Here is an 11963-nt window from a genome sequence, read left to right as displayed (position 1 = left end):
GACGGTCATCTTGTGAGCCCAAGACGGTGATCTTGTGAGCCCAAGACGGTCATCTTGTGAGCCCAGGACGGTGATCTTGTGAGCCCAAGACGGTGATCTTGTGAGCCCAGGACGGTAATCTTGTGAGCCCAAGACGGTCATCTTGTGAGCCCAGGACGGTGATCTTGTGAGCCCAAGACGGTGATCTTGTGAGCCCAAGACGGTGATGGAGGCCAAGAAAGAGAGGGACTGTAACTTTGTGACCGACCTCACGCTGGGTCTTGTCGATACACTTAGTAAGTGTATCTTGGGTGTTGTGTCCTGAGGTGTAGTGTGGGGTGTTGTGTGGCCTGAGGTGTAGTGTGGGTGTTGTGTCCTGAGGTGTAGTGTGGGTGTTGTGTGGCCTGAGGTGTCGTGTGGGTGTTGTGTCCTGAGGTGTCGTGTGGGTGTTGTGTGGCCTGAGGTGTAGTGCGGGTGTTGTGTGGCCTGAGGTGTAGTGCGGGTGTTGTGTGGCCTGAGGTGTAGTGCGGGTGTTGTGTGGCCTGAGGTGTAGTGCGGGTGTTGTGTGGCCTGAGGTGTAGTGCGGGTGTTGTGTGGCCTGAGGTGTAGTGCGGGTGTTGTGTGGCCTGAGGTGTAGTGCGGGTGTTGTGTGGCCTGAGGTGTAGTGCGGGTGTTGTGTGGCCTGAGGTGTAGTGCGGGTGTTGTGTGGCCTGAGGTGTAGTGCGGGTGTTGTGTGGCCTGAGTGTAGTGCGGGTGTTGTGTGGCCTGAGGTGTAGTGCGGGTGTTGTGTGGCCTGAGGTGTAGTGCGGGTGTTGTGTGGCTGAGGTGTAGTGCGGGTGTTTGTGTGGCCTGAGGTGTAGTGCGGGTGTTGTGTGGCCTGAGGTGTAGTGCGGGTGTTGTGTGGCCTGGAGGTGTAGTGCGGGTGTTGTGTGGCCTGAGGTGTAGTTGCGGGGTGTTGTGTGGCCTGAGGTGTAGTGCGGGTGTGTGTGGCCTGAGGTGTAGTGCGGGTGTTGTGTGGCCTGAGGTGTAGTGCGGGTGTTGTGTGGCCTGAGGTGTAGTGCGGGTGTGTGTGGCCTGAGGTGTAGTGCGGGTGTTGTGTGCCTGAGGTGTAGTGCGGGTGTTGTGTGGCCTGAGGTGTAGGTGCGGTGTTGTGTGGCCTGAGGTGTAGTGCGGGTGTTGTGTGGCCTGAGGTGTAGTGCGGGTGTTGTGTGGCCTGAGGTGTAGTGCGGGTGTTGTGTGGCCTGAGGTGTAGTGCGGGTGTTGTGTGGCCTGAGGGTAGTGCGGGTGTTGGTGGCCTGAGGTGTAGTGCGGGTGTTGTGTGGCCTGAGGTGTAGTGCGGGTGTTGTGTGGCCTGAGGTGTAGTGCGGGTGTTGTGTGGCCTGAGGTGTAGTGCGGGTGTTGTGTGGCCTGAGGTGTAGTGCGGGTGTTGTGTGGCCTGAGGTGTAGTGCGGGTGTTGTGTGGCCTGAGGTGTAGTGCGGGTGTTGTGTGGCCTGAGGTGTAGTGCGGGTGTTGTGTGGCCTGAGGTGTAGTGCGGGTGTTGTGTGGCCTGAGGTGTAGTGCGGGTGTTGTGTGGCCTGAGGTGTAGTGCGGGTGTTGTGTGGCCTGAGGTGTAGTGCGGGTGTTGTGTGGCCTGAGGTGTAGTGCGGGTGTTGTGTGGCCTGAGGTGTAGTGCGGGTGTTGTGTGGCCTGAGGTGTAGTGCGGGTGTTGTGTGGCCTGAGGTGTAGTGCGGGTGTTGTGTGGCCTGAGGTGTAGTGCGGGTGTTGTGTGGCCTGAGGTGTAGTGCGGGTGTTGTGTGGCCTGAGGTGTAGTGCGGGTGTTGTGTGGCCTGAGGTGTAGTGCGGGTGTTGTGTGGCCTGAGGTGTAGTGCGGGTGTTGTGTGGCCTGAGGTGTAGTGCGGGTGTTGTGTGGCCTGAGGTGTAGTGCGGGTGTTGTGTGGCCTGAGGTGTAGTGCGGGTGTTGTGTGGCCTGAGGTGTAGTGCGGGTGTTGTGTGGCCTGAGGTGTAGTGCGGGTGTTGTGTGGCCTGAGGTGTAGTGCGGGTGTTGTGTGGCCTGAGGTGTAGTGCGGGTGTTGTGTGGCCTGAGGTGTAGTGCGGGTGTTGTGTGGCCTGAGGTGTTAGTGCGGGTGTTGTGTGGCCTGAGGTGTAGTGCGGGTGTTGTGTGGCCTGAGGTGTAGTGCGGGTGTTGTGTGGCCTGAGGTGTAGTGCGGGTGTTGTGTGGCCTGAGGTGTAGTGCGGGTGTTGTGTGGCCTGAGGTGTAGTGCGGGTGTTGTGTGGCCTGAGGTGTAGTGCGGGTGTTGTGTGGCCTGAGGTGTAGTGCGGGTGTTGTGTGGCCTGAGGTGTAGTGCGGGTGTTGTGTGGCCTGAGGTGTAGTGCGGGTGTTGTGTGGCCTGAGGTGTAGTGCGGGTGTTGTGTGGCCTGAGGTGTAGTGCGGGTGTTGTGTGGCCTGAGGTGTAGTGCGGGTGTTGTGTGGCCTGAGGTGTAGTGCGGGTGTTGTGTGGCCTGAGGTGTAGTGCGGGTGTTGTGTGGCCTGAGGTGTAGTGCGGGTGTTGTGTGGCCTGAGGTGTAGTGCGGGTGTTGTGTGGCCTGAGGTGTAGTGCGGGTGTTGTGTGGCCTGAGGTGTAGTGCGGGTGTTGTGTGGCCTGAGGTGTAGTGCGGGTGTTGTGTGGCCTGAGGTGTAGTGCGGGTGTTGTGTGGCCTGAGGTGTAGTGCGGGTGTTGTGTGGCCTGAGGTGTAGTGCGGGTGTTGTGTGGCCTGAGGTGTAGTGCGGGTGTTGTGTGGCCTGAGGTGTAGTGCGGGTGTTGTGTGGCCTGAGGTGTAGTGCGGGTGTTGTGTGGCCTGAGGTGTAGTGCGGGTGTTGTGTGGCCTGAGGTGTAGTGCGGGTGTTGTGTGGCCTGAGGTGTAGTGCGGGTGTTGTGTGGCCTGAGGTGTAGTGCGGGTGTTGTGTGGCCTGAGGTGTAGTGCGGGTGTTGTGTGGCCTGAGGTGTAGTGCGGGTGTTGTGTGGCCTGAGGTGTAGTGCGGGTGTTGTGTGGCCTGAGGTGTAGTGCGGGTGTTGTGTGGCCTGAGGTGTAGTGCGGGTGTTGTGTGGCCTGAGGTGTAGTGCGGGTGTTGTGTGGCCTGAGGTGTAGTGCGGGTGTTGTGTGGCCTGAGGTGTAGTGCGGGTGTTGTGTGGCCTGAGGTGTAGTGCGGGTGTTGTGTGGCCTGAGGTGTAGTGCGGGTGTTGTGTGGCCTGAGGTGTAGTGCGGGTGTTGTGTGGCCTGAGGTGTAGTGCGGGTGTTGTGTGGCCTGAGGTGTAGTGCGGGTGTTGTGTGGCCTGAGGTGTAGTGCGGGTGTTGTGTGGCCTGAGGTGTAGTGCGGGTGTTGTGTGGCCTGAGGTGTAGTGCGGGTGTTGTGTGGCCTGAGGTGTAGTGCGGGTGTTGTGTGGCCTGAGGTGTAGTGCGGGTGTTGTGTGGCCTGAGGTGTAGTGCGGGTGTTGTGTGGCCTGAGGTGTAGTGCGGGTGTTGTGTGGCCTGAGGTGTAGTGCGGGTGTTGTGTGGCCTGAGGTGTAGTGCGGGTGTTGTGTGGCCTGAGGTGTAGTGCGGGTGTTGTGTGGCCTGAGGTGTAGTGCGGGTGTTGTGTGGCCTGAGGTGTAGTGCGGGTGTTGTGTGGCCTGAGGTGTAGTGCGGGTGTTGTGTGGCCTGAGGTGTAGTGCGGGTGTTGTGTGGCCTGAGGTGTAGTGCGGGTGTTGTGTGGCCTGAGGTGTAGTGCGGGTGTTGTGTGGCCTGAGGTGTAGTGCGGGTGTTGTGTGGCCTGAGGTGTAGTGCGGGTGTTGTGTCCTGAGGTGTAGTGCGGGTGTTGTGTCCTGAGGTGTAGTGCGGGTGTTGTGTCCTGAGGTGTAGTGCGGGTGTTGTGGCCTGAGGTGTAGTGCGGGTGTTGTGGCCTGAGGTGTAGTGCGGGTGTTGTGTCCTGAGGTGTAGTGCGGGTGTTGTGGCTGAGGTGTAGTGCGGGTGTTGTGTCCTGAGGTGTAGTGCGGGTGTTGTGGCCTGAGGTGTAGTGTGGGTGTTGTGTGGCCTGAGGTGTAGTGCGGGGTGTTGTGGCCTGAGGTGTAGTGCGGGTGTTGTGTGGCCTGAGGTGTAGTGTGGGTGTTGTGTGGCCTGAGGTGTAGTGCGGGTGTTGTGTGGCCTGAGGTGTAGTGTGGGTGTTGTGTGGCCTGAGGTGTAGTGTGGGTGTTGTGGGGCCTGAGGTGTAGTGTGGGTGTTGTGTCCTAAGGTGTAGTGTGGGTGTTGTGTGGCCTGAGGTGTAGTGTGGGTGTTGTGTGGCCTGAGGTGTAGTGTGGGTGTTGTGTGGCCTGAGGTGTAGTGTGGGTGTTGTGTGGCCTGAGGTGTAGTGTGGGTGTTGTGTCCTAAGGTGTAGTGTGGGTGTTGTGTCCTAAGGTGTAGTGTGGGTGTTGTGTGGCCTGAGGTGTAGTGTGGGTGTTGTGTGGCCTGAGGTGTAGTGCGGGTGTTGTGTGGCCTGAGGTGTAGTGTGGGTGTTGTGTGGCCTGAGGTGTAGTGCGGGGTGTTGTGTGGCCTGAGGTGTAGTGCGGGGTGTTGTGTGGCCTGAGGTGTAGTGCGGGGTGTTGTGTGGCCTGAGGTGTAGTGTGGGTGTTGTGTGGCCTGAGGTGTAGTGCGGGTGTTGTGGCCTGAGGTGTAGTGTGGGTGTTGTGTGGCCTGAGGTGTAGTGTGGGTGTTGTGTGGCCTGAGGTGTAGTGTGGGTGTTGTGTGGCCTGAGGTGTAGTGTGGGTGTTGTGTGGCCTGAGGTGTAGTGTGGGTGTTGTGTGGCCTGAGGTGTAGTGTGGGTGTTGTGTGGCCTGAGGTGTAGTGCGGGTGTTGTGTGGCCTGAGGTGTAGTGTGGGTGTTGTGTCCTAAGGTGTAGTGTGGGTGTTGTGTCCCTTATGTTAAACTTGGCGCTCAATACCTAATGTTTACTATTCATACTCGGCCTCATACTGATCCTCACACTTGGCCTCATACTGATCCTCACACTCGGCCTTATACTGATCCTCACACTCATACTGATCCTCACACTCATACTGATCCTCACCCTCATACTGATCCTCACCCTCATACTGATCCTCACCCTCATACTGATCCTCGCACTCATACTGATCCTCACACTCATACTGATCCTCACCCTCATACTGATCCTCACCCTCATACTGATCCTCACCTTCATACTGATCCTCACCCTCATACCCATACTAATCCTCACCCTCATACTGATCATCACACTCATACTGATCCTCACACTCATACTGATCCTCACACTCATACTGATCCTCACCCTCATACTGATCCTCACCCTCATACTGATCCTCACCCTCATACTGATCCTCACCCTCATACTGATCTTCACCCTCATACTGATCCTCACCTTCATACTGATCCTCACCCTCATATTGATACTCATACTGATACTCATACTGATCCTCACCCTCATACTGATACTCATACTGATCCTCACCCTCATACTGATACTCATACTGATCCTCACCCTCATACTGATACTCATACTGATCCTCACCCTCATAATGATCCTCACAATCATACTGATACTCATACTGATCCTCACCCTCATACTGATCCTCACTCATACTGATCCTCACCCTCATACTGATCCTCATACTGATCCTCACCCTCATACTGATCCTCATACTGATCCTCACCCTCATACTGATACTCATACTGATCCTCACCCTCATACTGATACTGATCCTCACCCTCATACTGATACTGATCCTCACCCTCATACTGATACTGATCCTCACCCTCATACTGATCCTCACCCTCATACTGATCCTCACACTCATACTGATCCTCACACTCATACTGATCCTCACACTCATACTGATCCTCACCCTCATACTGATCCTCACCCTCATACTGATCCTCACCCTCATACTGATCCTCACCCTCATACTGATCCTCACCCTCATACTGATCCTCATACTGATCCTCACCCTCATACTGATCCTCATACTGATCCTCACCCTCATACTGATCCTCACCCTCATACTGATCCTCACCCTCATACTGATACTCATACTGATCCTCACCCTCATACTGATCCTCACACTCATACTGATACTCATACTGATCCTCACATTCATACTGATCCTCATACTGATCCTCACCCTCATACTGATCCTCACACTCATACTGATCCTCACACTCATACTGATCCTCATACTGATCCTCATACTGATCCTCACACTCATACTGATACTGATACTGATCCTCACACTCACACTGATCCTCACACTCATGCTGATCCTCACACTCATGCTGACCCTCACACAACCTCATACTGATCCTCACACTCGGCCTCATACCGATCCTCACACTCAGCCTCATACCGATCCTCACACTCAGCCTCATAACCGATCCTCACACTCAGCTCATACCGATCCTCACACTCCAGCCTCATACCGATCCTCACACTCAGCCCTCATACCGATCCTCACACTCAGCCTCATACCGATCCTCACACTCAGCTCATACCGATCCTCACACTCAGCCTCATACCGATCCTCACACTCAGCCTCATACCGATCCTCACACTCAGCCTCATACCGATCCTCACACTCAGCCTCATACCGATCCTCACACTCAGCCTCATACGATCCTCACACTCAGCCTCATACCGATCCTCACACTCAGCCTCATACCGATCCTCACACCTCAGCCTCCTACACGATCCTCACACTCAGCCTCATACCGATCCTCACACTCAGCCTCATACCGATCCTCACACTCAGCCTCATACCGATCCTCACACTCAGCCTCATACCGATCCTCACTACTCAGCCTCATACCGATCCTCACATCTCAGCCTCCTACCGATCCTCACACTCAGCCTCATACACGATCATCACACTCAGCCTCATACCGATCCTCACAACTCAGCCTCATACCGATCCTCACACTCAGCCTCATACCGATCCTCACACTCAGCCTCATACCGATCCTCACACTCAGCCTCATACCGATCCTCACACTCAGCCTCATACCGATCCTCACACTCAGCCTCATACCGATCCTCACACTCAGCCTCATACCGATCCTCACACTCAGCCTCATACCGATCCTCACACTCAGCCTCATACCGATCCTCACACTCAGCCTCATACCGATCCTCACACTCAGCCTCATACCGATCCTCACACTCAGCCTCATACCGATCCTCACACTCAGCCTCATACCGATCCTCACACTCAGCCTCATACCGATCCTCACACTCAGCCTCATACCGATCCTCACACTCAGCCTCATACCGATCCTCACACTCAGCCTCATACCGATCCTCACACTCAGCCTCATACCGATCCTCACACTCAGCCTCATACCGATCCTCACACTCAGCCTCATACCGATCCTCACACTCAGCCTCATACCGATCCTCACACTCAGCCTCATACCGATCCTCACACTCAGCCTCATACCGATCCTCACACTCAGCCTCATACCGATCCTCACACTCAGCCTCATACCGATCCTCACACTCAGCCTCATACCGATCCTCACACTCAGCCTCATACCGATCCTCACACTCAGCCTCATACCGATCCTCACACTCAGCCTCATACCGATCCTCACACTCAGCCTCATACCGATCCTCACACTCAGCCTCATACCGATCCTCACACTCAGCCTCATACCGATCCTCACACTCAGCCTCATACCGATCCTCACACTCAGCCTCATACCGATCCTCACACTCAGCCTCATACCGATCCTCACACTCAGCCTCATACCGATCCTCACACTCAGCCTCATACCGATCCTCACACTCAGCCTCATACCGATCCTCACACTCAGCCTCATACCGATCCTCACACTCAGCCTCATACCGATCCTCACACTCAGCCTCATACCGATCCTCACACTCAGCCTCATACCGATCCTCACACTCAGCCTCATACCGATCCTCACACTCAGCCTCATACCGATCCTCACACTCAGCCTCATACCGATCCTCACACTCAGCCTCATACCGATCCTCACACTCAGCCTCATACCGATCCTCACACTCAGCCTCATACCGATCCTCACACTCAGCCTCATACCGATCCTCACACTCAGCCTCATACCGATCCTCACACTCAGCCTCATACCGATCCTCACACTCAGCCTCATACCGATCCTCACACTCAGCCTCATACCGATCCTCACACTCAGCCTCATACCGATCCTCACACTCAGCCTCATACCGATCCTCACACTCAGCCTCATACCGATCCTCACACTCAGCCTCATACCGATCCTCACACTCAGCCTCATACCGATCCTCACACTCAGCCTCATACCGATCCTCACACTCAGCCTCATACCGATCCTCACACTCAGCCTCATACCGATCCTCACACTCAGCCTCATACGATCCTCACACTCAGCCTCATACCGATCCTCACACTCAGCCTCATACCGATCCTCACACTCAGCCTCATACCGATCCTCACACTCAGCCTCATACCGATCCTCACACTCAGCCTCATACCGATCCTCACACTCAGCCTCATACCGATCCTCACACTCAGCCTCATACCGATCCTCACACTCAGCCTCATACCGATCCTCACACTCAGCCTCATACCGATCCTCACACTCAGCCTCATACCGATCCTCACACTCAGCCTCATACCGATCCTCACACTCAGCCTCATACCGATCCTCACACTCAGCCTCATACCGATCCTCACACTCAGCCTCATACCGATCCTCACACTCAGCCTCATACCGATCCTCACACTCAGCCTCATACCGATCCTCACACTCAGCCTCATACCGATCCTCACACTCAGCCTCATACCGATCCTCACACTCAGCCTCATACCGATCCTCACACTCAGCCTCATACCGATCCTCACACTCAGCCTCATACCGATCCTCACACTCAGCCTCATACCGATCCTCACACTCAGCCTCATACCGATCCTCACACTCAGCCTCATACCGATCCTCACACTCAGCCTCATACCGATCCTCACACTCAGCCTCATACCGATCCTCACACTCAGCCTCATACCGATCCTAACGCTACTCTCATTGACTCTGCCTCACACACGCCTCACATACAACTGTTCATAAATTCCTGGCACATATCACATGTTGCACGAGGCGTAGGTGTGTTGCAAGAAGCACGGGCGTCTTGCAAGACACGTGGAGGTGTTGCAGACGGCGTGTGTGTGTGTTGCAAGAGGCGTAGGTGCCTCTGGGAACATTTGGGTGCGACAGAGCAAGCGTTGCTTGTGACGCAATGTGCGTGGACACTAAGAGAAAGGTTGCGTGTGTTGCAGGAGGCGTGGGGGGCGTGCAGGACGTGAGTGTGGTGGTGCGTGGGGGCGTGGAGCGCGCCTCCGTGGTGGCGTGGGAGCAGCGGCACAACGTAGCCCTGCCGGCGGCACTCAGGGCCCTCTACACCGCCACCGACGGCTTCAAACTCACCTGGAACTACGCCACAGCAGGTCCGTCCCCTCTTGTGACACCTGGCACTCTTGTCACCTGGCACTTCCGCCTCACCCGGCACTCCTGTGTCACCTGGCACTGTCACCTGGCACTCCTGTGTCACCTGGCACTCCTGTGTCACCTGGCACTCCTGTGTCACCTGGCACTCCTGTGTCACCTGGCACTCCTGTGTCACCTGGCACTCCTGTGTCACCTGGCACTCCTGTGTCACCTGGCACTCCTGTGTCACCTGGCACTCCTGTGTCACCTGGCACTCCTGTGTCACCTGGCACTCCTGTGTCACCTGGCACTCCTGTGTCACCTGGCACTCCTGTGTCACCTGGCACTCCTGTGTCACCTGGCACTCCTGTGTCACCTGGCACTCCTGTGTCACCTGGCACTACTGTGACACCTGGCACTACTGTGACACCTGGCACTACTGTGTCACCTGGCACTACTGTGACACCCGGCACTACTGTGACACCCGGCACTACTGTGACACCCGGCACTACTGTGACACCCGGCACTACTGTGACACCTGGCACTGTGACACCTGGCACTACTGTGACACCTGGCACTACTGTGACACCTGGCACTACTGTGACACCTGGCACTACTGTGACACCTGGCACTACTGTGACACCTGGCACTACTGTGTCACCTGGCACTACTGTGACACCTGGCACTACTGTGACACCTGGCACTACTGTGTCACCTGGCACTACTGTGTCACCTGGCACTACTGTGACACCTGGCACTACTGTGACACCTGGCACTACTGTGACACCTGGCACTACTGTGACACCTGGCACTACTGTGACACCTGGCACTACTGTGTCACCTGGCACTACTGTGTCACCTGGCACTACTGTGACACCTGGCACTACTGTGACACCTGGCACTACTGTGACACCTGGCACTACTGTGTCACCTGGCACTACTGTGACACCTGGCACTACTGTGACACCTGGCACTCCTGTGCTCAAGAAGCATCAATGTAATTCTTCACTAAATGTTTCCTAGGCATGACACAGTGGGGTCCAACCTGACCCCACCTCACACTGGGAGATCGAACGGGTGTTAACGTATTGTGTTGTGAACGCCTCTCCTCTCCCCAGGGAAGGTGCTGCCACTGGGGAACATGGAGATCCACCCACTGGGGAGGGTCAACAGGCTGGGGAGTGGGAGGGGGAGCGGAGACCCCCTCGCCCCCTCCATCACCGACCTGGCCCTGGCTGAGGACCCCCCCTCTCCTGCAGAACACCCCCAGCACCGCCCAGGGGGGTCACGACCCCCACTCACGCCGCCCCCAACCTTCCACTCCTCTAAGATGTTCGAGGTGGACAGCTGTCAAGGCTTTGGTAAGTTTCTGGTGTGTGTGTGTGTGTCAAGGAGTAACCTCACTATATACGTCACTATAGGACCGGTCTTAACATGATCTTCACTACAGTGTTTAGCATCCCATCCCCACCCTATGCAGGGTCCTGTAGCACAGTGGTCTACGTCTTCGGCTCACAACCGAAGATCCCGGGTTCACCTCCCGGGCAGGACAGAAATGATTGGGCATCTTTTCATATAATGACTAAGTTCACCAAGCAGTATAGTACGCCCCCGGACGTTAGACAACTGCTGTGGGTTCGTCACTGACCATGGAGGACCTCGAGAAGCCATATGTCCAGGCTTCCTGTCCCAGAGCACCACATTTAAAGTGAATCTTGAGGTTACCTTGAGATGATTTCGGGGCTTAGCGTCCCCGCGGCCCGGTCCTCGACCAGGCCTACTCCTATTGGTTACACATTCCCAGGAAGCAGCATGTAGCAGTTGTACCTCCCGGGTACCTATTTACTGCTAGGTGAACAGATGCATCACGGTGATAGAAATTCTGTCCATTTGTTTCCGCCTCCGCCAGGGATCGAACCCGGAACCTTAGGATTACGAATCCCGAGCGCTTCTTACTCAGCCGTTAGGCCCTCTATGTGAAAAACACATTTTTAAAATAACATTTCAATACAAAACATAACTATAATTAAAGGGGAGCATGGAACACTGAGGGGGAGCGTAGAACGCTGAGGGGGAGTGTAGAACACTGAGGGGGAGTGTAGAACACTGAGGGGGAGCATGGAACACTGAGGGGGGAGTGTGGAACACTGAGGGGGAGTGTAGAACACTGAGGGGGAGTGTAGAACACTGAGGGGGAGTGTAGAACACTGAGGGGGAGTGTAGAACACTGAGGGGGAGCGTAGAACACCGAGGGGGAGCGTAGAACACCGAGGGGGAGCGTGGAACACCGAGGGGGAGCGTGGAACACCGAGGGGGAGCGTAGAACACCGAGGGGGAGCGTAGAACACCGAGGGGGAGCGTAGAACACCGAGGGGGAGCGTAGAACACTGAGGGGGAGCGTAGAACACTGAGGGGGAGCGTGGAACACTGAGGGGGAGCGTGGAACACTGAGGGGGAGCGTGGAACACTGAGGGGGAGCGTGGAACACTGAGGGCGAGCGTGGAACACTGAGGGCGAGCGTGGA

At 56.1% G+C, this 11963-nt stretch overlaps 1 protein-coding gene across 1 annotated transcript in view; it reads left to right on the top strand.

Moving 5' to 3' along the window:
• Window positions 1-205: 205 nt before the first annotated feature.
• Window positions 206-11963, top strand: part of LOC138354373 (tubulin polyglutamylase complex subunit 2-like) — a 73539-nt gene continuing 61781 nt past the window's right edge. Inside the window, exons 1-3 of the mRNA XM_069308548.1 lie at window positions 206-275; window positions 9292-9459; window positions 10558-10813. Coding sequence (XP_069164649.1) covers window positions 206-275; window positions 9292-9459; window positions 10558-10813 — 494 coding nt within the window. The remainder of the gene's footprint in view (window positions 276-9291; window positions 9460-10557; window positions 10814-11963) is intronic.

Source organism: Procambarus clarkii, chromosome 62 (genome assembly GCF_040958095.1).
Source record: "Procambarus clarkii isolate CNS0578487 chromosome 62, FALCON_Pclarkii_2.0, whole genome shotgun sequence".
NCBI classification, from domain to species: domain Eukaryota; kingdom Metazoa; phylum Arthropoda; class Malacostraca; order Decapoda; family Cambaridae; genus Procambarus; species Procambarus clarkii.
This window is presented reverse-complemented; position numbering and strand designations above follow the sequence as displayed.